This window comes from Zootermopsis nevadensis, unplaced genomic scaffold (assembly GCF_977971745.1).
Source record: "Zootermopsis nevadensis isolate Lab colony 2312 unplaced genomic scaffold, Znev_1.0 Znev_ptg000007l, whole genome shotgun sequence".
Classification (NCBI taxonomy): domain Eukaryota; kingdom Metazoa; phylum Arthropoda; class Insecta; order Blattodea; family Termopsidae; genus Zootermopsis; species Zootermopsis nevadensis.
In genome coordinates this window covers 1-26,274 of record NW_028259139.1, presented here as the reverse complement: position 1 = coordinate 26,274, position 26,274 = coordinate 1, and the positions used below count along the sequence as shown (strand labels likewise).

General features: G+C 40.3%; 1 protein-coding gene across 10 annotated transcripts; it reads left to right on the top strand.

Annotated features, from left to right (window-relative positions):
- The first annotated feature begins 1,865 nt into the window (after window positions 1-1,865).
- Window positions 1,866-24,630, top strand: LOC147874569 (transcription-associated protein 1-like). 10 transcript variants are annotated; one of them, XM_087343852.1, is made up of 12 exons: window positions 1,902-1,919; window positions 2,759-3,188; window positions 3,785-3,934; window positions 4,419-4,516; window positions 5,016-5,103; window positions 5,348-5,568; window positions 5,927-6,138; window positions 6,674-6,887; window positions 8,890-8,974; window positions 9,076-9,214; window positions 14,525-14,664; window positions 24,511-24,630. In XM_087343852.1, the coding sequence occupies exons 10-12, from the start codon at window positions 9,185-9,187 to the stop codon at window positions 24,512-24,514; spliced, it is 174 nt and encodes a 57-aa protein (XP_087199978.1). In that variant the 5' UTR covers window positions 1,902-1,919; window positions 2,759-3,188; window positions 3,785-3,934; window positions 4,419-4,516; window positions 5,016-5,103; window positions 5,348-5,568; window positions 5,927-6,138; window positions 6,674-6,887; window positions 8,890-8,974; window positions 9,076-9,184; the 3' UTR covers window positions 24,515-24,630. The 10 variants fall into 10 exon arrangements, with proteins under 10 accessions (XP_087199972.1, XP_087199978.1, XP_087199976.1 ...); XM_087343850.1 differs by lacking the exon at window positions 8,890-8,974 and having other exon boundaries at window positions 5,930-6,138; XM_087343851.1 differs by lacking the exon at window positions 8,890-8,974 and having other exon boundaries at window positions 1,903-1,919.
- The last annotated feature ends 1,644 nt before the right edge of the window (window positions 24,631-26,274 follow it).

Here is a 26,274-nt window from a genome sequence, read left to right as displayed (position 1 = left end):
GATATGAAGTGAGCCTGCCAAGTGTACTGAACATACTCCACTGATTTCCTGGCAAGCAGTAGGCTGGTCAGGTGACAGACAGCTTTTCCCCGAGTAAAATCCCAAGGATCAATTAAGCTTCTTCTCTCAGCTATTCCCAGAAAGACAAAATGCATTCACTTTTAACTAACACAAATGCAAAAATAAACAGCATTCTGATGACGCAGTTGATTGAACATGTACTTTTGTTCTTGGGGAGGGGGGCACACCACACACACTTCTGAGTATATAAATGTCACTTATCAATGCCGTAAACGCCTCATGGCGTTTATTTATTTGATTCCTCGGGAATCATCGACACATAACCTCAACCGTTAAACGAGAACACCCTATCATTCCGTAACCTGATGACAGCCCACCTAGATCGCTGTTCGCACACATAATCTTACAGCACCTCCAACACTCCGAAGACTAGATTCACGCAACAAATTTTACCAACTCTATCTCTGCGCGAACTTGACTACAGCGAATTCTAGTAGCGAACCCAGTAAACTACGTATTGGCGGGAAATTGCAGGGCATCGATATATCAGGAAGATCCAGAATCGTAATCTTGTAGGAGCCTGGTAGCCGAATGGATAGCGTGCTGGCGTGCGGAGTACGACATCGGCAGTTCGAGACCCAGCGGATTCTTACAGTAGTATTAATTCTTAATTCTTACAGTAGTATTAAGTTCTAAATATAAAACGAGGGCAGGACTCAGGACTCAGGACTCAAACGATTTCTGATTTCTGATTTCGGCCCTCTAAAAATAATTGTGGGTTACCGGGAGGGTGGGGCGCCTAATATGATAGAATGAGGGGGGTTATGCACAAATATATAAAAGGGGGCTCAGTTGGGGGTATACCAAACATACAGACATCAAAGCATATGAGTCGAAAAAGAAACAATCCAGCGAAATAAAATAAATCAAACCATCGAACCTGCATGCTTGTCATGTAAGCTGTTGAGTGTGTTCGCAGACTGACTTGATATCTGAACAGGAAACCTGATGGGACAATGAATGAAGTGTGTAATTACCTGACCTATAGGATGTACTTTAAATGTTGTGATTGTAAGTGTGAGATGATATGTTGACAGAAGTAAATGCAGTTTGGGATTGACATTATTGCTGTTTCCAGTTGGTATAGGTATCGTTTGTAGGCGTGGGTGGAGACTATTTGTGAAGTGATTTTGGTTTTTGTTATGTAGTGCTGTGACCTGCCGGGGTATTTTCTGTGCTTGTGGTGTGTTAAGCAAGGATAAAGGTTTTAAAACTTGTAAGTTTGGCGTGTGGTGTTTGTTATGAATTTGGATTTGCTTGCAAAAATCTCATGCCCAGTAGATGACAGATTTGTTTGTTGATTTATTTGGCTGGATTTTTTCTTTCGACTCAAGTGCTTTGAACACATTTTGGTTAAAGATTGTTGATTGATATGATGTCTGTTTGGACCACCTTTGGCTGCTCCCTCATAAATATATTTTTGCATAACCCCCTCATTCTCTCATCTTCGGCTCCCCACCCACCCGTCCGTTAACCCTCAATTATTTTTTTAGAGGGCAGAAATCAGAAATCGGTTCAGTCCTGCCCTCGTTTTATATTTAGAACTTAATACTACTGTAAGAATCCGCGGGGTCTCGAACTGCCATTCGGCTGCCCTTCTGTTTCCCGCTCAATACGTAGTTTACTGGGGTTCGCTACTAGAATTCGCTGTGGTCAAGTTCGCGCAGAGAGAGAGAGAGAGAGAGAGAGAGAGAGAGAGTGAGAGAGAGAGTGAGAGAGAGAGAGTGAGAGAGAGTGAGTGAGAGAGTGAGAGAGAGTGAGTGTGTGTTGGTAAGCGTGAATCTAGTCTTCGGAGTCTTGGAGGTGCTGTAAGTTTATGTGTGCGAACAGCGATCTAGGTGGGCTGTCATCAGGTTACGGAATGATGGGGGTGTTCTCGTTTAACGGTTGAGGTTATGTGTCGATGATTCCCGAGGAATCAAATAAATAAACGCCATGAGGCGTTTACGGCATTGATAAGTGACATTTATATACTCAGAAGTGTGTGTGGTGTGCCCCCCTCCCCAAGAACAAAAGTACATGTTCAATCAACTGCGTCATCAGAATGCTGTTTATTTTTGCATTTGTGTTAGTTAAAAGTGAATGCATTTTGTCTTTCTGGGAATAGCTGAGAGAAGAAGCTTAATTGATCCTTGGGATTTTACTCGGGGAAAAGCTGTCTGTCACCTGACCAGCCTACTGCTTGCCAGGAAATCAGTGGAGTATGTTCAGTACACTTGGCAGGCTCACTTCTTATCGCAACAGGAATTTGGCACGTGGAAGATTGTTTTTTGTCCAACAGTTCTCAGACTTTTCCTGCGTAAGACGTAGTTTACTACTACTCTGCTATGACAAGGAGGTCGGATGAGTTCGCTGTTTTTCAGACGTTGCCGTCCCTGCCTATGATAAAATGGCGTGGGCGTTCTGCCCCTCTGTATTTCTTTGGTTGCTAGGATGCATTCTGAGTCCAGTGCAGATTTACTCTCATATATATTGCCAGGGCGTGGAAGTTAATTTGAATTGATGTGTGTCATCTTTCCCTTGTGTGAAGGACGTAATGTGTGAAATATTTTGGTTGCATGGAGGGTTGGTTTAGTTGGCCAGTTGATTATTGATGAGGTGTAGAGTGCATTCGTAGTAGCAGTTACGACTGGTGTCACAATGCGGATATTTATTTTGGTATTTGGTATTGTTTCAGGTAGGAGTGCCTGCAAGCATGTGGGATACTATAGCCGTTGCCCACTTTTGATTCCTAGTGACCAAGTATGGGGTGTTCGTAGCATGCCTCACAATGCCACAAGGAAGACCTCAGGCCCTCGTGCGATTACCTTGCTTTCCGAGGAGGTGTACGGTTATAGATTTAGTGGGAGTGCCTAGTCTGTCTCAAAGAGTAGTTTGAGATCAGGGGATGTACTGAGTAGCAACTTTCATGTGAACTGTAGCTGTAGTGTGTGTTTACTGGTATCAACGAAGACATGGAGGACTAATTTGTCTGAATATCAGCGTTTCAGAAGATCAGTTGTGTGCGTGATGGGGAAGCAGCTTTTTTGGAGTTGGAGATGTGAAGAACCAGACAGAACGAAGCACCTGTAGTGTTTGTGACTTGGATAAGGAATTGCATTGTTCAGGTATGTTAGAGAGTAGAGTTTATTTACATTCCATAGATCCTTCTTAGGACTAAACCAAAGGATGGAGAACAAATCATTTCATACAATACATATAAACTTCAGTACTTTTGACACAATTACAAGGATGTGTTTCACACGTGAATGTACATAACCTTCAGATTCTGCAATTCAAGTATGAAAAATAATTTAAATGCAGGCTTGAACACCTTTAAATCATTTAGAGTTTTAATTGTTGGTGGAAGATCATTAAATGACTTGATACGCGTATAATACGTTCCTTTTTGACGTTTATTATGGTTAGCATAGACTATAGAAAAATTATATACTTGTAATTAATTTTTATTTTATTGTTGAGATTTGTCAAACTCCACTTACAAAATAAAAGTCTAGTCAATGATATGTTGGTGTCCATGAAACCCAAAGGTTCTGGAAATAAATATGACATGCGCCCTGATGTGGAGAAAAGGTGTTTAGAGTATTACAGTAAGTGCAGTACTTGAAAGTTACTGTAACTAAAACATTTGACTTCCCTTACCAGTGAATGTGGCCTGCGTTGTCACTCGTTATAACTTGAAACTGTTGCTTGTGTTTTCCAGGTCGTGGAGACAGCATGTATTGCTCTGAAGTCAAGCACGACGGATCCGTTACCGTCGTTAGTGCTGGGAAATAATTTGCTGTTTCTTGGTGGCATCCCTGAATTTTAATGAAGATGAGAATACAGTGCAGCAGCTTTTCTCCTGTCCAAGGTATATAAGAGCAGTTGGAGGCAGAAGAATATTGTAAAACTAACCTCATTCTTGATATTAAAAAAGTGTACAAAATAAAAGATGTTTTTCCAGCCTGATGGTACTAACATGACATAACAGATTGTTAATCACTGGCTTTTCAACGCAGAATTGTAAGCGAGTCCCATGGCAGTCTATGAGGCACTGGTATAGATCTTTCTCTGAGCACCCAGAACTCATTATTTACTGGTACAGTGAGCCTGTTAGAGGCTGTATCACAATTAGTTTGTGTTTAGTATCCTGCCAGTACCAGGAGGCATCTGCACGTAATGTATTTCTTTCTCATATCATAAACCCAGATTTCCCATTTTCTCTGCCCCTTTTACATCAGTTGCTGATTTAGGAAGCAGCTACTGCATTGGCCACTGTTGTGACCAACATTTTGTACACTGAACATTAGGATGTGAGTGTAATTATCTGTACTCATTGTGATTCGCCGTTGCAGTTCTGATGATCCACATGTGGAGATCTCCGCAGTCCATGGGATTGCGTGCAGATTGCAGGACAAGCAAGCCAGAGCCACTCACCAGATGGCAGTCACAGGCAAGTTCATCCATTTGAGTAAATTGTTTAATGAACTTATTTTCTGAATTGCAATGCCATTATTGAAAGAAGAAGACCTTTTTTCCTGAAAAGTAGTAAATGGTTTTAATGAAATAAAGAACTTGTCTATTTCTTCTATTGAGACTACAAAGAAACAATGAAGAACGTGATTTTTCTTTGCCAGTTTAAGGAACCACATTTTGAGGCTGACCTCCACATTGTTCTATAATTGAGAATGCATGGAGTGTACCTCCATGCTCCCACTGCCTCATGGCATGGCGCTTAGTCACAAGGATAACTTCAGCTGATATAGCGAACCATTAAATGTTTGAAAACCATAATCGGTGTTGGTTTTCTGTAAGTCCAAGTGGTGTTAGAACCCAAAGACCACTGTGAGAACCTGAAATCTCTCTTAAAACCACATTTAGTATGTGAACTTGTTGAAAGCGTCTGCTTCATATCTGGAAAAGCCAGTAAGGCCTGTTGTGTATGTTGGTAGGAGTGTTTGTTGCTGCAGCCATGAAAGAGTTACGACGGTGTGTTCCTTGTTTGTCACTACACAATGGTGGCGATATCTCAGGTAGCTGGTGAGTTCAGTTTTATAAATTTAGATTGTTCAACATTGAAACAATTTATATTACTGATGGTGAAGTTTCCACCTTTGCTTCCAGAAGGTATGATAAAGTGGCATTACTGATGGTGATATGGAAAAAAAATGTAATTGCTACGGCTACCTCTTGCCCCTTGTCGGTTGAATTCACCTTAGTAGTAGAAGTGCTACAGATGTTGGCTGTGTTGTAGTGGCTTGCCATTTCTTAATCTTTCATTTAGGTCCTTTCTCCATGACATCAAAACAGGCGAACCTGAGGGGCATGGACCGACTGGTGTTTGTAGACTCCCTTGCTGTCATAATGGGGCACGAGGAGAGGGAGCCGTGTATCTTGGAGACAGCGATCAACATCCTCGGCTCCAAACAGACGGCAAGCGAACTGTTCGTTAAATATCCACTGAATCAGTGGCAACAGAAGTTGCGTGGGACTGACGTGATGTGTGTGAGTTGTAGAGTTTGTAGTTGCAGTATTATGACGTGTGGAATAATGGCCCACTTGGCGAATGTTTTAAATTTGCTGGGGGGGGAGGAAAGAAAGGCTCCAGTATGAATCTGTGAGTGAGGGAGTTCAGAATTTGTCAGGTCGCTGGTTGTGACACTGTCGTGACCCGTATTTAAAGTTATCTTGTGAATGGGTTTGTAATGAACTTGACAGAATTTGTCTTCTGAAAATGGAAGGTGCTTGTTCATTGGCTAAGGTAGGAGTGTTAACTGCTTGGTGAAGTAAAACTGTGTGCTCTTAGAAGAGTGTGATGTCTTGATTTCTTGAATGTGACTGTATTTTCTCTTTCTGGGAGTAGCAGATTACGAGAAACAGAATGATCCTTCAGATTCTACTGAGCACCATGCTGTTTGTCACGTGACCTGCGTACTGCCAGCCAGACAAGCATTGAAGTACGTGCGGCAACAGTTGGCGGACCGACTTGATGTCAGAAGATTAAACCTGCTGGGACAAAGAAGGAACATCGTATCCGCAAGAAACTGATATCAGTCTGAACGAGGCATTCGTTGTGTGAGTACATGAGCATTAGAATGTATTTGATGTGGTTGTCGTGTGAGAGAGATGAGTCTGTCCAATTTTATTAGGTACTTCAGATGTTGTGAACTTAAATGTGAGATTTGATATGTTGAAAGACCTATGTGCGGTGAGAGATTGGCATAATTGCAGTATCTGTGGTATGCTAGAGGCATTCATGATTCTCTAGTGAATATATTGTTCATAGGACATCAAAATTGGAGGTTAGGTATAGCTTGTAGACGAGGGTGGTGACTATTTGTGATAAGGTTTTGTTAATGAGTGGTTTTGTTACATGTGTGATGTGTGTAGTGCTGTGGAGCCTTTAATGTGATGTGTTTACTAATTAATAAGTGAGTAATTGCCAAGGTAAGGAATTTAGTTTTGTTGACGTGTGAGTATTGTGCACAGTGACCGGAGCTGCTGGGATATTTTCTGTGCTTTTGGTTAATTTTGAGCAAGGGGATCGGTTATGAAACCTTTAAATTAGGTGATGTGTTGAATGTGATTGCATTTTTTTTTCTGGTAATAGCTGCAGAGAAGAAGCTTGATTGATCCATGGGACTTTACTGAGGTTGAAGGATGCGTCACCTGACATGACTACTGCTTGCCAGGAAAAGAGTGGAGTATGTGCAGAAACACTATGGTGGCTCACTGATATGACGACAGGAAATCAATCGGCTGTTATCACGAAGGACCTCATGTCTGCGAGAGATTTATCTCTGTGTCAACTTGACATGCATTGTGTAAGTATACGAGAAATATGATTATCAGATGTGCTAATTCATGATTCACACAATCAAATTCTTTGGCAAGATAGCGAAATATTCCACCAACATGCTCTTCATTATTTAGTTCACTTAAGATTTTGTGTGTAAAATTCAATAGCACGTTGTTGCATGTCTTTTTGAAAATTTTTTAGAGAATGCCGTTGGTAATGAAACTGGTCTGTAAGTAGAAATACCTGTCAATTTAGGTAAAGATCTTGTTTATGTTTACAAGATGTTTTGATATCTGCATTGGAACAAGTTTCACAGTTTGAAGGACAGTATTAGGGTGTGGTGTGGAGTACTGGCAGACCTAATAATATAAGGTTGCTTCACTGTCTTAACCTAAAATAGACCCATGACAAAAAATGTCTTCTCAAAATGGAATGTGAATTTATTTGCTTTACATGAGGTGTAGGGGCCGTCAAAGACATGTATTTCTTTAATTATTTGATGTTAGTATTCTACCATACTGACTAAAAGACTAGAAAAGAAGAGTGATGGGAGACGACCAATTTGGATTCAGGAGAGGAAGAGGAACCAGAGATGCCATCGGAGTTATGAGAATAATTTCAGAGAGAGTTCTCGATGTCAAGGAAGAAGTATGTGCCTGCTTCATCGACAGGAAGAAGGCTTTCGATCGAGTAAAATGGAAGAAATTAATGAGGATCCTACAGAGAATTGGAATTGATTGGAGAGATAGAAGACTAATCGAAAACCTGTACATGCAGCAGAAAGTCAACGTGAGACTGGACTCAGGAGACACCAACAGCGTTGAGATAGGTAGAGGTGTAAGACAGGGATGCTGCGTATCACCACTTATTTTTAACCTGTACGGGGAATGGCTTGCCAAGGAAGCTGTGGAGACTTCAAAATTGGAGGAAGATGATAATGACTGTAAAGTATGCAGACGACTTGGTAGTATTGGCGAAGGAAGAGGAGGAATTACAGAACATGATGGACAAGTTAGTGGTAACAGGTAGAGAGTATGGAATGGAAATCAACATTGAAAAATCAAAGGTAATGAGGATGGCATCGAGAGCAGAACCATTGAACGTTGTAGTTGGAAACCAACGGCTGGAGAATGTGGAGAATTTCAAGTACTTGGGAAGCATAATCACGACGGACGCCCTATGCACCAAGGAAGTAAAAGCAAGGATAGCCATGGCCAAGGCAGTTTTCCGTCAAGAAGAGGATACTTCTCACTAACAAGTTGGGATTGGAGATGAAGAAGAAACTAGTGAAGTGTTACGTATGGAGCAGAGACCTGGACACTCAGGATGAAGGAACAGAAATACCTGGAGAGTTTTGAAATGTGGTGTTGGAGAAGAATAGAGAAGATCAGGTGGACGGATCGAGTTACCAACGAAGAAGTATTGAGGAGAGTTGACGAGCAAAGAAACATTCTGCAGGCGATTACACGAAGGAAAGCTAACTGGCTCGGACATTACGAGAAGGAATGGGTTACTGAGTGGCATCATCGAAGGTCAGGTTGAAGGAAAGCGAGGACTGGGAAGAAGACTGATACAGCTAACCGACGATCTGAAACAAGGAAAGAAGATGAAGTTCCAGGAATTAAAATGAGAAGCTGAGAATAGGGAAAACTGGAGAGTTCTTTTTGGGCAAAGCAATGGACCTGTTGTAAGACAGAACACTGAATAATAATAATAATAGTATTCTACCATGTTTTCCATTGGAGGTAGCTCTGCCTTCATTTTATGTGTTTGGCATTGGTATTTTAATTTGGTCAAGAAAGGGGCTTTCTAGGATAGGTAAGATAGCTGCCCTATCTCTCGGTGAGAGACTGAGGCCGAGTTTCTCTTTTTTGAGAGAGTGTTTTATTTATTTCTTGTGAGAGGTTGAGATATCGTTTGAGTCTTCGTTGTCGTGGTTTTGAACTTTGTAAATGTTTGCTCATGTTTGATTCTTTTGAAATTGATATTGTATTTATATCTCCTTATCATTGTTCATTTACATCCAGTTTACATAAAATGGGATTGCCGGTGGATGTAATGACACCAAGAACCTCCCCATTTTAACTTCAGAAAGGCCGATACTGTTAAAAGGTTTGTTTTCTTTCCATTTTATCGATGTCATTTCTGAGCATTGGCGATCGGTGGTTGGTATGTTTGACTTATATTCTGTGTTTGTGTTTCATGTACGCCAGTGCATCGGACACGTACCAGTGGACGCGGCGTGTTCTGGAGGGGACTCGAAGCGAAGGGCTCTTTGTGCGTGTGTTGCGGTATCGTTCATTAGCTTACTTTGAATGGCGTATGGTGCAGTACTTGGTGCAACGTGCAAAGGTAGTTGATTTTTTCGATCACGTAGAGTTATTATTGTCTCTAACGGAGTCCGACGAACGCAAAGGAATTTTGAAATTTCATTCTGATTTGAAATCAGACATTGACATGTGCCCTCTGTTGGCTGTTTAGAACGGTCAAAGATGTAGGCAGATTGCGTGTAGCCCCATTAAATGTAGAGTATGACACACTCTGAGTAGGTAAAGTATTTGAGTTTGGTTGACCACGAGGCTCACCACGGCAAGTGTCAGCCTCAAGGAGAGACTGAGGCAGAGTGACTTATTTTTTAATTTATTTTAAGAAGCAGAGATATGGATGGAAGGAAATTGGTTGCATTGTGCATTTCGCTCTGTTTACTTGCCCCCTGGACCACCACCATGAGGCACGTGGAAGATTGTGCTGTCAATTTTGTTTTTTGGCGAACACTTCTCAGACATTTCCTGCATAAGACATAGTTTACTACTACTCTACTATGACAAGGAGGTCGGAAGCGTAGGCATGTATCCATCAGCCTTTAGTCTTTTCTGCTTGCGAAGAGGCACACCTACTTTCTCACATGTCACGCCACCTCTACCGAAATGTTCACTAGCATATGTATGTTTTTATTGTGGATTCGTTTGAATCAGGCCACCCGAAAAGGGTCACGGTGTAGTTTGCGTATGCTGCGTCTTCGAGATTTTCAGCTCTTGGAGGATAGCTTGGATTTACTAGGAGTAGGAGCAGCTGCGTTGGAATCAGGCTAAAAGAAAATGGTGATACATCATGTTCTGTAGGTTATAGAAACAGCAAGGTACGTGCTCTGCGTGAATAGGTAGCAGGATGCTGGCTCACTTGCATGAATTGTTGAGGGTGCGCCGTGTCCGTAGTTGGCTACGATCTCAGGTACACACTTTCGTTCGGCTATCCCGCATCTGCAGGGCTTAAGAAGTCTGGGTTAGAGTGCGTCAGTAGCTGGCCATCAGGCTAGTGGTCGACATGTATAGTTTTGTTGGGCGATGCTTCGTCCATGCCAGGCGACTGGTTGACGTGAATATCTTGCTTAGCCTAGGCTGCGTCTGTAGCCGTGTGCCTTGTCAGTTGTATGGGTTTGTTTGGTAATGCTGCATGTGCAGTGCTGTACCAGTTAGGTTTATGTTTGCTTGCCTACTTTGTGTCTGAAATAGGCCACCACTGTAGAGGTTTGTTATTAATCCTAGGTTGCTGCGGTAGCAATAAATCTTTTCACGTGCTTAGTTTGGCCCAGCTGTGGCCGTAGAAGGCAACAAGACCACAGGCAAACATTGGTCAGTCTGGGTTGCGTACATAGATTCCTAGTGGCTGAATAAATCACAGGTTGGGTTGACAAGGCTCTGTCCGAAGAGATCGACTGTGTTGAAGGCCGCGTCCATAGCAGCTTACTGCCTTACTTGCATAGGTTTGTTGTGTCAGGCTTCGTCCAGAGGAGGATAATTTGTAACGTGGATATTACGATAGTACTAGGCAGTGTCCTTTGCTATGCTGCGTCCGTAGCTGGCTAATTGCTCACTATAATTGATATCTTAGGAAGTCTATCACAAGAATGATTGAAAGAAAGTGATTTAAGAAGAACTGGAGTGCACGGAAGCACAGAAAAGAATGTTTAAGAGCACATGAAATTTTGAAATATAATAAATTGTTTCAAATACAGAAAAATTGAATTAAATTAATTCTTAACGTTTAATTTAGATAGAAGAAAAATAAAGAAATTTATTTAACTTGTTCACTTTACTATGGTAATCTTTAAGCGTTAAAACATTTCTGGCAAACACTTATTAAAGTTGAAGTAGTACATTATGTTCATGAGATGGGAAGCCATAAATGCAACAGATGATGCTTACATACACATTAACAGATCACTCTTAAAGATATTGTGTGTCTATTAACCGACTAACAAAGTTCTAATTCTTCCTTCTACTGGTGATGGGTTCCTTATGTTGCTTATGCATGGCCGGCGCACTGTAGCAGTAACATTAAGTGATCTGTAAATGTGTTTGTATTGTCATTGCTTCTTGTTTGTGCGAGGAAGCAGACAGGCAACTTATTTAAGAAGATACAAGATGATTTATAGTACAATACAACTGATAAAGATACAGAAGGAAAGATGCAATTAAGTAAAACTGAATTTAAAATTGTAGTATCATACAGTTGATATGTAGTTATGATAAAGTGAGGTCTGATGACAACTCCCTAAAATGCTACATTCTTAGAGGCATAGGTTGGTGTGGCTAGGCTACGTCCACAGCAAGGTACTTTCTCGAGTGTATTGGGTGATTGGGCTATGCTGTGTCTAAAACAGGCTACCACCTGATTGGCATAGGTTGTTTACTTTAGTGTGCGTCCAAAGCGTGAATAGGTTCTTTAGCCGAGGCTGCATCAAGTACGTGGGAGTCGTATGTTGGTGAAGGCTGCATCTGAAGCAGGTTAAGGCTATCGGTAATTTTTGCGAGGCAAGCGAGCTACATCCTAGCGTGTTTAATTTTCTGATAGTTGGCTGCGTTCTAAGCAGGATACAGGCTCAATTGCATAGATTGGTTGGAGTAGGCTACATCCGTCGCAGGTTATGTGCTCAGTTCCAGATATGTTTGGCCATACTTTTTGACGTGAAAACGTTCGAACATTCGAACTAGAATATAATAGTGACGAAAATTTAGAACTCTGATGTGCGTACCTTCAGAAATTCTTTAAACTTGAACTAGTGAATAATTTGGACAAACCAACCACGCAAGGGAAAACTTGTATAGATTTGACATTTGCAAGAGGTATTCAAATAATTTCAAAGCCATATGTATCCTACTTCTCATACCACTACCCTGTATTCAATAAATGTAAGTTGCAAATGAATTAAACGATTCAAAACAAAAATTTTGTTTAATTTCAATATACACGATTTTTTCTGCAGCGATCTGCTCTGTTATGGGCATAATTTAGTTTGGCTGTGCTCTATGCTCAGGAGGCTTCTTACACATACTTGACAGGTCACCACCATTCACCGACCTCACTACGAACATATGTTGGTTAGGCAAGGCTTTGCTCGAAGCAGAGTTATTTTCCGTAAACCGCGTACGAAACAGATTACTGGGAGATGGCTGCGTCCGAAACGGGATACTACTGCATACGCTTTATTTAGTTGGGCTAGGCTGCGTCCACAGTTGTCTTCATTCGTTCGTCTAATCCGCTTCAGGTTTGTTGGGCTAGGCTGTGTCCGTAACAGCATACGTCCTTAGTAACTTAGGTTTGTTGGGTTTGGTTGCGTCCAAAGCAGGGTACTTTCTCATGTGGATGAGTTGATTTGGCTTGTCTGTGTTCTTAGCTAGCTACCAGTTCAGTGGCATAGATATTGTTTGACTAGGGTGCATCGGGTGCATCTGTAGGTGGCTGTATATTTGTTGTGCTAAATAAAAGCCATATATCCATTTCGTTACTTTTATTTCATTCCCATATCGCAAAGAAAATATTACCCGCAAACGCAGACATATTCGTAATGCTATAAAGCGTTGCACTAGATGGTATACCAAGTTATTATTAAGGGTTCTGAAATCCTTGCTACTATTCTTAAATTTATTTTCAATTTTAGCTTCTCTCAGCAACAATTTCCCACTTTGTGGAAACAAGCAGCTATTGTTCCAGTTTTCAAAAAAGAAGACAAAACTATTTCTGTTATAAACTATAGACCTACTACCATAATTAATAATGTTTCCAAAATATTTGAAATTATTGTACATACCATGTTTCTTATAATTTTAATTCTAAATGAATCCCTTGTCAACATGGTTTTAGTAAATCCAAATCCACCACTTCTAATCTGGTTACGTTTTTGGATTTATTTTCCCCTATAGCTTGTTCCCAGTCTCAAGCTGATGCATTTTATGTTGATTTTATCATTTATTTACTTCCATCATTTTGTTTTCTATATTACTCCATATTTATTAATGTTTTCTTTAAATCATTGCTTTACAGACTAATAATGAACATCAGATGAACCACGCCATATAAAAAACAATACCTTCGTTCTAATATATAAGAGTAATTCTGATAAGAACATCTTCCATAAACTGCATAACATTGTAAAGGGTTGTAATTCGAGTTTTAAATTTACCAATCTAATTTATACCTGAAGACGGTTAAATATAACCGAAACATGTCGTAAGAGACGTTCCAATTTCTAAATCGATCATTCGATGCGGAACGTGAAATGATATTTTAAATATTTTATATTTTACCATCTTATTATAAATTGTGATTTGACATTTATCAGTGTTGTTTCGCATGTCTTACGTTTGCACAAACTTGGTGACTATGAACTGTCTGCTGGTTATATGATTGATTTCTTAGTTACCTAACCAGCAGACATTCGCAAGTACGTTATTCTGGAGTTTTGTCATTTCCTTTTGATTTATTGTCTGGTATCTTTCAAGGATCTGTATTAGGACCTTTGTTGTTTAATGTGCAATGTCATTAAATTGTAAGGCCATAAAGTCTCCTCAATATAGTTCTTTACTTTGAAAGGACGCAGAAAGCTTAAAGAATTAGAAAAATGTAAACTTAAAAAAAATTTGAAAAATTTCAAAATTTTTGGGTTTTGTGTTTTTTTTTGACAATTTCCAGCAATTTTAGTTTTTTCAAAAAAATTATGAAAATTTATGAAAATGTCGAAATTTTTCCCATTCTATACCTACCAGAAACGTTGAATGACACCCAGTCCATGCGAGACTCCGTCTGTGCAGCACCCAATCTCTGCTTCTCACGGTCTCGGCCGGGCTGCCCATGGGGCCTTTCCCGCGAAAGAGTTCCCGGCGACCGGCCGACCATTGTATCTGTCCCCTCTTCGAGGCCTGCCTCGCTCGCGGCACTGCGTTCTCAGCCACCCGTAAATCAGCAATCGCCGGTCGTGCCTTCACTAACACTTATTTTAAAAAAAATATATAAATACGTACATAAAAATGTATGTATGCATATATATTGTTATTTTTTATTCTTACCAAGTCGGTATCGCCGAGGGGTTTGTGGTGCCAAGCAAAACAGAAAACTACCGCGCGCCGTCTGACTTTGCCTCAGAACGGGACCTGCTGACTACGACGCACCGCCGGACATTGACTCGGAACTCGACCGACCAAGTAGCATGCACCGCACTCGCGCGCACACACAGAAGCCACGGCAACGTACTTTATGTGATTTCTTATTATATTATGTTTTTACTCTTTTTTGATTCTACCAAAATTTCTTATTCTCTCAAAAATATATATCCATATTTATATACACATGCGTATATATATTCTTAATTTTATTCTTATGTAGTCGGTATCGCCGAGGGACTTGTGCTGTCAGGCAACGCGGAAAGTAGCACGCACCGAAGAAGTTAGCCAGTCAGATATCACGCACCGTGTGACTTTGACTCAGGCAGCCAACTACCGCACACCGCACACAAACGAGACACGGTAAGCTGCTGATGTTTATTTATATTTTAATTTGGAGTTCCCCCCCCTTCTCTTATTGTTTCATTCTTCGCACTGCGTCGTACATGGACGGTCGAGCTCTGCGGCTATGTCCCACGGTGCGTGGTAGTTAAGACAGTCGAGCAAAATCCGTCATAAATAAATCTGAATCTGCCTTCAATGTGTGGATAATGGCAACCCATATCAACATGAGTACCATCAGACATACATGAATGTACAAAAGAAATGTATTTAATCTCGATCTTATGTGTACATGGGATATACGGATGTCCGCACGTAGGAACGTTGAAACTTCGATATCAGCAGACGTGCGTGATTACACCAAACGCACTGATGGTAATGTTTGGCATGTATTGCCTTACGTCAGTGGTCCCCAACCTTTTTTTGCCCAAGGGCACATTTCAGAGTTTATGAGATCGTGGCGGGCGCCAACCAATTAACAAAGCCAAATTTTCTTTTCTCTGGACAAATAAGATATGGACACCAAATAATACACAAAACAACACGACGTTTATTGATACAAGAAACCACGCAATCAAAAATACGTACTTTTATAAGTACAATTATTATTACTCAAGTGGGAAGTTAGTGTGATGTTTGGCATTGCATTTCAGCGGCCAGTTTTTCAAATTTGGGAGAGTAGGATGATGTTGCTGCTCGCAATCGTCAAGATGGGCATTGGTACGTAGAGAACTGTGCTTTGATTTTATAATGTTCATGGTTGAACGGCCTTTATTATTCAGTATAACCTCTTTCCGTATCAACGCGGGCACCGCGTTGGGGACCACTGTTGTACATTATTTCGCCCTCACATCTTCATCAGTTATCAGAGTGATTACTCTCTTGTAACATTGATGTCACTGTTAGGTCAAGGTCATGACACAGACACTACCACTTCCAAGACAAGGCAGGGGATTCTTTTAGCAATGACGTGCGTGATTCAACCGAGACACTACCACTTTTAATACAAGGCAGAGGTTTGTTTTGGCAATTACGTACAAGATTCACACACGAGATTACCTCTTCCAAGATAAGGCAGGGGTTTCTTTTAGCAATGACGTGCGTGATTCACACAAGACACTACCACTTTCAATACAAGGCAGAGGTTTCTTTTGACAATGATGTACGAGATTCACACAAGACACCACCACTTTTAATACAAGGAAGAGGTTTATTTTAGCAATGACGTGGCAAATCGTCCACAAATCGAACAAAAGTAAGAATTTTTGAAAATTTTCAACTTTTAATTTCTTTCCGAATTTTCCGAAAATTTTTGGTTTTGTGCGCATTTCAGAAGGTTTGCAGCGTTTTTTGATTTTTCGAAAAATTTGAAAATTTTTCCTTCTAAATTTGACCTGTCCCATCCCTATCAGGACTAGACTCCCAAGTCTTGAGAAGTCACTTGTCCCAAGTCTTCAGAAGTCCTTGTCCCAAGTGTAGAGAATTTCTTGTCCCAAGTCTTGAGAAGTCACTCGTCCCAAGTCTTGAGAAGTCACTCGTCCCAAGTCTTGAGAAGTTCTTGTCCCAAGTCTTGAGAAGTCACTTGTCCCAAGTCTTGAGAAGTCACTTGTCCCAAGTCTTGAGAAGTCCTTGTCCCAAGTCTTGAGAAGTCACTTGTCCCAAGTCTTGAGGAGTCACTCGTCCCAAGTCTTGAGAAGTCACTCGTCCCAAGTCTTGAGAAGTTATTGTCCCAAGTCTTGTCTGCTTGTTTAGGGCTGTGCCTCACATGTCTTAGCTGAATTCAATTTTTTTTCGAAAATTCTTAGTTTTCTTCGCGTTTCACGCCATTTGCAGTCGTTTTTAATTTTTTTAAAATTTCGAAAATTTTTGAAAATTCTCAAAGGGGTACCCCTTTGAGAAATTTCAATTTTTTCGAAAAATTTCGAAAAATCGAAAAACGTGGCAAATCGTCCAAAAAGCGCACAAAACTAAGAATTTTTGAAAATTTTCAACTTTTAATTTTTTTCCGAATTTTCCGAAAATTTTTGGTTTTGTGCGCATTTCAGAAGGTTTGCAGCGTTTTTTGATTTTTCGAAAAATTTCAAAAAATTTGCCTTCTAAGTTTGACCTGTCCCATCCCTGTCAGGACTAGACTCCCAAGTCTTGAGAAGTCACTCGTCCCAAGTCTTGAGAAGTTCTTGTCCCAAGTGTTGAGAAGTCACTTGTCCCAAGTCTTGAGAAGTCACTCGTTCCAAGTCTTGAGAAGTCACTCGTCCCAAGTCTTGAGAAGTTCTTGTCCCAAGTCTTGAGAAGTCATTTGTCCCAAGTCTTGAGAAGTCACTTGTCCCAAGTCTTGAGAAGTTCTTGTCCCAAGTCTTGAGAAGTCACTTGTCCCAAGTCTTGAGAAGTCACTCGTCCCAAGTCTTGAGAAGTCACTTGTCCCAAGTCTTGAGAAGTCACTCGTCCCAAGTCTTGAGAAGTCACTCGTCCCAAGTCTTGAGAAGTCACTCGTCCCAAGTCTTGAGAAGTCACTCGTCCCAAGTCTTGAGAAGTTATTGTCCCAAGTCTTGTCTGCTTGTTTAGGGCTGTGCCTCACCTGTCTTAGCTGAATTCAAATTTTTTTCGAAAATTCTTAGTTTTCTTCGCGTTTCACGCCATTTGCAGTCGTTTTTAATTTTTTTAAAATTTCGAAAATTTTTGAAAATTCTCAAAGGGGTACCCCTTTGAGAAATTTCAATTTTTTCGAAAAATTTCGAAAAATCGAAAAACGTGGCAAATCGTCCAAAAAGCGCACAAAACTAAGAATTTTTGAAAATTTTCAACTTTTAATTTTTTTCCGAATTTTCCGAAAAGTTTTGGTTTTGTGCGCATTTCAGAAGGTTTGCAGCGTTTTTTGATTTTTCGAAAAATTTGAAAATTTTTCCTTCTAAATTTGACCTGTCCGATCCCTATCAGGACTAGACACCCAAGTCTTGAGAAGTCAGTTGTCCCAAGTCTTGAGAAGTCCTTGTCCCAAGTCTTGAGAAGTTCTTGTCCCAAGTCTTGAGAAGTCACTTGTCCCAAGTCTTGAGAAGTCATTCGTCCCAAGTCTTGAGAAGTCACTCGTCCCAAGTCTTGAGAAGTTCTTGTTCCAAGTCTTGAGAAGTCACTTGTCCGAAGTCTTGAGAAGTCCTTGTCCCAAGTCTTGAGAAGTCACTTGTCCCAAGTCTTGAGAAGTCACTCGTCCCAAGTCTTGAGAAGTCACTCGTCCCAAGTCTTGAGAAGTCACTCGTCCCAAGTCTTGAGAAGTCACTCGTCCCAAGTCTTGAGAAGTTATTGTCCCAAGTCTTGTCTGCTTGTTTAGGGCTGTGCCTCACCTGTCTTAGCTGAATTCAAATTTTTTTTCGAAAATTCTTAGTTTTCTTCGCGTTTCACGCCATTTGCAGTCGTTTTTAATTTATTTAAAATTTCGAAAATTTTTGAAAATTCTCAAAGGGGTACCCCTTTGAGAAATTTCAATTTTTTCGAAAAATTTCGAAAAATCGAAAAACGTGGCAAATCGTCCAAAAAGCGCACAAAACTAAGAATTTTTGAAAATTTTCAACTTTTAATTTTTTTCCGAATTTTCCGAAAATTTTTGGTTTTGTGCGCATTTCAGAAGGTTTGCAGCGTTTTTTGATTTTTCGAAAAATTTCAAAAAATTTTCCTTCTAAGTTTGACCTGTCCCATCCCTGTCAGGACTAGACTCCCAAGTCTTGAGAAGTCACTCGTCCCAAGTCTTGAGAAGTTCTTGTCCCAAGTCTTGAGAAGTCACTCGTTCCAAGTCTTGAGAAGTCACTCGTCCCAAGTCTTGAGAAGTTCTTGTCCCAAGTCTTGAGAAGTCACTTGTCCCAAGTCTTGAGAAGTTCTTGTCCCAAGTCTTGTCTGCTTGTTTAGGGCTGTGCCTCACCTGTCTTAGCTGAATTCAATTTTTTTTCGAAAATTCTTAGTTTTCTTCGCGTTTCACGCCATTTGCAGTCGCTTTTAATTTTTTTAAAATTTCGAAAATTTTTGAAAATTCTCAAAGGGGTACCCCTTTGAGAAATTTCAATTTTTTCGAAAAATTTCGAAAAATCGAAAAACGTGGCAAATCGTCCAAAAAGCGCACAAAACTAAGAATTTTTGAAAATTTTCAACTTTTAATTTTTTTCCGAATTTTCCGAAAAGTTTTGGTTTTGTGCGCATTTCAGAAGGTTTGCAGCGTTTTTTGATTTTTTGAAAAATTTGAAAATTTTTCCTTCTAAATTTGACCTGTCCGATCCCTATCAGGACTAGACACCCAAGTCTTGAGAAGTCAGTTGTCCCAAGTCTTGAGAAGTCCTTGTCCCAAGTCTTGAGAAGTTCTTGTCCCAAGTCTTGAGAAGTCACTTGTCCCAAGTCTTGAGAAGTCATTCGTCCCAAGTCTTGAGAAGTCACTCGTCCCAAGTCTTGAGAAGTTCTTGTTCCAAGTCTTGAGAAGTCACTTGTCCGAAGTCTTGAGAAGTCCTTGTCCCAAGTCTTGAGAAGTCACTTGTCCCAAGTCTTGAGAAGTCACTCGTCCCAAGTCTTGAGAAGTCACTCGTCCCAAGTCTTGAGAAGTCACTCGTCCCAAGTCTTGAGAAGTCACTCGTCCCAAGTCTTGAGAAGTTATTGTCCCAAGTCTTGTCTGCTTGTTTAGGGCTGTGCCTCACCTGTCTTAGCTGAATTCAAATTTTTTTTCGAAAATTCTTAGTTTTCTTCGCGTTTCACGCCATTTGCAGTCGTTTTTAATTTATTTAAAATTTCGAAAATTTTTGAAAATTCTCAAAGGGGTACCCCTTTGAGAAATTTCAATTTTTTCGAAAAATTTTGAAAAATCGAAAAACGTTGCAAATCGTCCAAAAAGCGCACAAAACTAAGAATTTTTGAAAATTTTCAACTTTTAATTTTTTTCCGAATTTTCCGAAAATTTTTGGTTTTGTGCGCATTTCAGAAGGTTTGCAGCGTTTTTTGATTTTTCGAAAAATTTGAAATTTTTTCCTTCTAAATTTGACCTGTCCCATCCCTATCAGGACTAGACTCCCAAGTCTTGAGAAGTCACTTGTCCCAAGTCTTCAGAAGTTCTTGTCCCAAGTGTTGAGAATTTCTTGTCCCAAGTCTTGAGAAGTCACTTGTCCCAAGTCTTGAGAAGTCACTCTTCCCAAGTCTTGAGAAGTTATTGTCCCAAGACTTGTCTGCTTGTTTAGGGCTGTGCCTCACCTGTCTTAGCTGAATTCAATTTTTTTCGAAAATTCTTAGTTTTCTTCGCGTTACACGCCATTTGCAGTCGTTTTTAATTTTTTTTAAAATTTCGAAAATTTTTGAAAATTCTCAAAGGGGTACCCCTTTGAGAAATTTCAATTTTTTCGAAAAATTTCGAAAAATCGAAAAACGTGGCAAATCGTCCAAAAAGCGCACAAAACTAAGAATTTTTGAAAATTTTCAACTTTTAATTTTTTTCCGAATTTTCCGAAAATTTTTGGTTTTGTGCGCATTTCAGAAGGTTTGCAGCGTTTTTTGATTTTTCGAAAAATTTCAAAAAATTTTCCTTCTAAGTTTGACCTGTCCCATCCCTGTCAGGACTAGACTCCCAAGTCTTGAGAAGTCACTCGTCCCAAGTCTTGAGAAGTTCTTGTCCCAAGTCTTGAGAAGTCACTCGTTCCAAGTCTTGAGAAGTCACTCGTCCCAAGTCTTGAGAAGTTCTTGTCCCAAGTCTTGAGAAGTCACTTGTCCCAAGTCTTGAGAAGTTCTTGTCCCAAGTCTTGTCTGCTTGTTTAGGGCTGTGCCTCACCTGTCTTAGCTGAATTCAATTTTTTTTCGAAAATTCTTAGTTTTCTTCGCGTTTCACGCCATTTGCAGTCGTTTTTAATTTTTTTAAAATTTCGAAAATTTTTGAAAATTCTCAAAGGGGTACCCCTTTGAGAAATTTCAATTTTTTCGAAAAATTTCGAAAAATCGAAAAACGTGGCAAATCGTCCAAAAAGCGCACAAAACTAAGAATTTTTGAAAATTTTCAACTTTTAATTTTTTTCCGAATTTTCCGAAAATTTTTGGTTTTGTGCGCATTTCAGAAGGTTTGCAGCGTTTTTTGATTTTTCGAAAAATTTCAAAAAATTTTCATTCTAATTTTGACCTGTCCCATCCCTGTCAGGACTAGACTCCCAAGTCTTGAGAAGTCACTCGTCCCAAGTCTTGAGAAGTTCTTGTCCCAAGTGTTGAGAAGTCACTTGTCCCAAGTCTTGAGAAGTCACTCGTTCCAAGTCTTGAGAAGTCACTCGTCCCAAGTCTTGAGAAGTTCTTGTCCCAAGTCTTGAGAAGTCACTTGTCCCAAGTCTTGAGAAGTCACTTGTCCCAAGTCTTGAGAAGTCCTTGTCCCAAGTCTTGAGAAGTCACTCGTCCCAAGTCTTGAGAAGTCACTCGTCCCAAGTCTTGAGAAGTCACTCGTCCCAAGTCTTGAGAAGTTATTGTCCCAAGTCTTGTCTGCTTGTTTAGGGCTGTGCCTCACCTGTCTTAGCTGAATTCAATTTTTTTTCGAAAATTCTTAGTTTTCTTCGCGTTTCACGCCATTTGCAGTCGTTTTTAATTTTTTTAAAATTTCGAAAATTTTTGAAAATTCTCAAATTGAGAAATTTCAATTTTTTCGAAAAATTTCGAAAAATCGAAAAACGTTGCAAATCGTCCAAAAAGCGCACAAAACTAAGAATTTTTGAAAATTTTCAACTTTTAATTTTTTTCCGAATTTTCCGAAAAGTTTTGGTTTTGTGCGCATTTCAGAAGGTTTGCAGCGTTTTTTGATTTTTCGAAAAATTTGAAAATTTTTCCTTCTAAATTTGACCTGTCCCATCCTTATCAGGACTAGACTCCCAAGTCTTGAGAAGTCACTTGTCCCAAGTCTTGAGAAGTCCTTGTCCCAAGTCTTGAGAAGTTCTTGTCCCAAGTCTTGAGAAGTCACTTGTCCCAAGTCTTGAGAAGTCACTTGTCCCAAGTCTTGAGAAGTTCTTGTCCCAAGTCTTGAGAAGTTCTTGTCCCAAGTCTTGAGAAGTCACTTGTCCCAAGTCTTGAGAAGTTCTTGTCCCAAGTCTTGAGAAGTCACTTGTCCCAAGTCTTGAGAAGTCACTCGTCCCATGTCTTGAGAAGTTCTTGTCCCAAGTCTTGAGAAGTTCTTGTCCCAAGTATTGAGAAGTTCTTGTCCCAAGTCTTGAGAAGTTCTTGTCCCAAGTCTTGAGAAGTTCTTGTCCCAAGTCTTGAGAAGTTCTTGTCCCAAGTCTTGACAAGTCACTCGTCCCAAGTCTTGAGAAGTTATTGTCCCAAGTCTTGTCTGCTTGTTTAGGGCTGTGCCTCACCTGTCTTAGCTGAATTCAAATTTTTTCGAAAATTCTTAGTTTTCTTCGCGTTTCGCGCCATTTGCAGTCGTTTTTAATTTTTTTAAAATTTCGAAAATTTTTGAAAATTCTCAAAGGGGTACCCCTTTGAGAAATTTCAATTTTTTCGAAAAATTTCAAAAAATCGAAAAACGTAGCAAATCGTTCAAAAAGCGCACAAAACTAAGAATTTTTGAAAAATTTCAACTTTTAATTTTTTTCCGAATATTCCGAAAATTTTTGGTTTTGTGCGCATTTCAGAAGGTTTGCAGCGTTTTTTGATTTTTCGAAAAATTTGAAAATTTTTCCTTCTAAATTTGACCTGTCCCATCCTTATCAGGACTAGACTCCCAAGTCTTGAGAAATCACTTTTTCCCAAGTCTTGAGAAGTCCTTGTCCCAAGTCTTGAGAAGTTCTTGTCCCAAGTCTTGAGAAGTCACTTGTCCCAAGTCTTGAGAAGTCACTCGTCCCAAGTCTTGAGAAGTCACTCGTCCCAAGTCTTGAGAAGTTCTTGTCCCAAGTCTTGAGAAGTTCTTGTCCCAAGTCTTGAGAAGTCACTTGTCCCAAGTCTTGAGAAGTCACTTGTCCCAAGTCTTGAGAAGTTCTTGTCCCAAGTCTTGAGAAGTCACTCGTCCCAAGTCTTGAGAAGTCCTTGTCCCAAGTCTTGAGAAGTTCTTGTCCCAAGTCTTGAGAAGTCACTTGTCCCAAGTCTTGAGAAGTTCTTGTCCCAAGTCTTGAGAAGTCCTTGTCCCAAGTCTTGAGAAGTTATTGTCCCAAGTCTTTGCTTGTTTAAGGCTTTGCCTCACCTGTCTTAGCTGAATACAATTTTTTTCGAAAATTCTTAGTTTTCTTCGCGTTTCACGCCATTTGCAGTCGTTTTTAATTTTTTTAAAATTTCGAAAATTTTTGAAAATTCTCAAAGGGGGTACCCCTTTGAGAAATTTCAATTTTTTCGAAAAATCGAAAAACGTGGCAAATCGTCCAAAAAGCGCACAAAACTAAGAATTTTTGAAAATTTTCAACTTTTAATTTTTTTCCGAATTTTCCGAAAATTTTTGGTTTTGTGCGCATTTCAGAAGATTTGCAACGTTTTTTGATTTTTCGAAAAAATTGAAAATTTTTCCTTCTAAATTTGACCTGTCCCATCCCTATCAGGACTAGACTCCCAAGTCTTGAGAAGTCACTTGTCCCAAGTCTTCAGAAGTCCTTGTCCCAAGTGTAGAGAATTTCTTGTCCCAAGTCTTGAGAAGTCACTCGTCCCAAGTCTTGAGAAGTCACTCGTCCCAAGTCTTGAGAAGTTCTTGTCCCAAGTCTTGAGAAGTCACTTGTCCCAAGTCTTGAGAAGTCACTTGTCCCAAGTCTTGAGAAGTCCTTGTCCCAAGTCTTGAGAAGTTCTTGTCCCAAGTCTTGAGAAGTCACTCGTCCCAAGTCTTGAGAAGTCCTTGTCCCAAGTCTTGAGAAGTTCTTGTCCCAAGTCTTGAGAAGTCACTTGTCCCAAGTCTTGAGAAGTTCTTGTCCCAAGTCTTGAGAAGTCCTTGTCCCAAGTCTTGAGAAGTTATTGTCCCAAGTCTTGTCTGCTTGTTTAGGGCTGTGCCTCACCTGTCTTAGCTGAATTCAAATTTTTTCGAAAATTCTTAGTTTTATTCGCGTTTCGCGCCATTTGCAGTCGTTTTTAATTTTTTTAAAATTTCGAAAAAATTTGAAAATTCTCAAAGGGGTACCCCTTTGAGAAATTTCAATTTTTTCGAAAAATTTCGAAAAATCGAAAAACGTGGCAAATCGTCCAAATAGCCCACAAAACTAAGAATTTTTGAAAATTTTCAACTTTTAATTTTTTTCCGAATTTTCCGAAAATTTTTGGTTTTGTGCGCATTTCAGAAGGTTTGTAGCGTTTTTTTATTTTTCCAAAAATTTGAAAATTTCTCGTTCTAAATTTGACCTGTCCCATCTTTATCAGGACTAGACTCCCAAGTCTTGAGAAGTCACTTGTCCCAAGTCTTGAGAAGTCCTTGTCCCAAGTCTTGAGAAGTTCTTGTCCCAAGTCTTGAGAAGTCACTTGTCCCAAGTCTTGAGAAGTCACTTGTCCCAAGTCTTGAGAAGTTCTTGTCCCAAGTCTTGAGAAGTTCTTGTCCCAAGTCTTGAGAAGTCACTTGTCCCAAGTCTTGAGAAGTTCTTGTCCCAAGTCTTGAGAAGTCACTTGTCCCAAGTCTTGAGAAGTCACTCGTCCCAAGTCTTGAGAAGTTCTTGTCCCAATTCTTGAGAAGTTCTTGTCCCAAGTCTTGAGAAGTTCTTGTCCCAAGTCTTGAGAAGTCACTTGTCCCAAGTCTTGAGAAGTTCTTTTCCCAAGTCTTGAGAAGTCACTCGTCCCAAGTCTTGAGACGTTCTTGTCCCAAGTCTTGAGAAGTTCTTGTCCCAAGTCTTGAGAAGTCCTACGCAGAATATATTTATTTTGTTTTCAGTTAATTTTATTTGCTTTGATTGAAATTAATGTTTGTTTTTTGATTTTGTTCAGGTGATGATACTTTTTTCCAGTCGAGATTAAGAAGATGAAATAAGTGAATGAATTATATTTTGTAAACTGATGTACAAACAGAATTTTTTTGCATAATAAAGACTTTTTTATTTTGAATAATGTTATCATTTAGGATTCCTGAATTCCTTCTATACACTCTAGGTAGAACTGAGAATTTCTTCGAACTTTGCCAAAAACTTAGTTTTTGGTACAAGTTCGGAAAATTCTAAGAAAAACTGAAAAGTTCTTGTCCCAAGTCTTGAGAAGTTCTTGTATGAAGTCTTGAGAAGTTCTTGTCCCAAGTGTTGTCTGCTTTTTTAGGGCTGTGCCTCACCCATCTTAGCTGAATTCAAATTGTTTTCGAAAATTTCGATTTTTCTTAGTTTTCTTCGCGTTTCACGCCACTTGGGACGAGTGACTTCTCAATACTTGGGACAATAACTTCTGAAGACTTGGGACGAGTGACTTCTCAAGACTTGGGACGAGTGAATTCTCAAGACTTGGGACATGAACTTCTCAAGACTTGGGACAAGAACGTCTCAAGACTTGGGACGAGTGACTTCTCAAGACTTGGGACAAGAACTTATCAAGACTTCTCAAGACTTGGGACAAGGACTTCTCAAGACTTGGGACATGAAATTCTCAAGACTTGGGACAAGAACTTCTCAAGACTTGCGACAAGGTTAGGTTAGGTTAGGTTAGGTCAGGTCAGGTCAGGTCAGGTCAGGTCAGGTCAGGTCAGGTCAGGTCAGGTCAGGTCAGGTCAGGTCAGGTCAGGTCAGTTCAGGATAGGTCAGGTCAGGTCAGGTCAGGTCAGGTCAGGATAGGTCAGGTCAGGTCAGGTCAGGTCAGGTCAGGTCAGGTCAGGTCAGGTCAGGTCAGGTCAGGTCAGGTCAGGTCAGGTCAGGTCAGGTCAGGTCAGGTCAGGTCAGGTCAGGTCAGGTCAGGTCAGGTCAGGTCAGGTCAGGTCAGGTCAGGTCAGGTCAGGTCAGGTCAGGTCAGGTCAGGTCAGGTCAGGTCAGGTCAGGTCAGGTCAGGTCAGGTCAGGTCAGGTCAGGTCAGGTTAGGTCAGGTCAGGTCAGGTCAGGTCAGGTCAGGTCAGGTTAGGTCAGGTCAGGTCAGGTCAGGTCAGGTCAGGTCAGGTCAGGTCAGGTCAGGTCAGGTCAGGTCAGGTTAGGTCAGGTCAGGTCAGGTTAGGTTAGGTCAGGTCAGGTTAGGTCAGGTCAGGTCAGGTTAGGTTAGGTCAGGTCAGGTCAGGTTAGGTCAGGTCAGGTTAGGTTAGGTCAGGTTAGGTTAGGTTAGGTCAGGTTAGGTTAGGTTAGGTTAGGTTAGGTCAGGTTAGGTCAGGTTAGGTCAGGTTAGGTTAGGTTAGGTCAGGTTAGGTTAGGTTAGGTCAGGTTAGGTTAGGTTAGGTCAGGTTAGGTTAGGTTAGGTCAGGTTAGGTTAGGTTAGGTCAGGTTAGGTTAGGTTAGGTCAGGTTAGGTTAGGTTAGGTCAGGTTAGGTTAGGTTAGGTCAGGTTAGGTTAGGTTAGGTTAGGTTAGGTTAGGTTAGGTTAGGTTAGGTTAGGTTAGGTTACGTTAGGTTAGGTTAGGTTAGGTTAGGTTAGGTTAGGTTAGGTTAGGTTAGGTTAGGTTAGGTTAGGTTAGGTTAGGTTAGGTTAGGTTAGGTTAGGTTAGGTTAGGTTAGGTTAGGTTAGGTTAGGTTAGGTTAGGTTAGGTTAGGTTAGGTTAGGTTAGGTTAGGTTAGGTTAGGTTAGGTTAGGT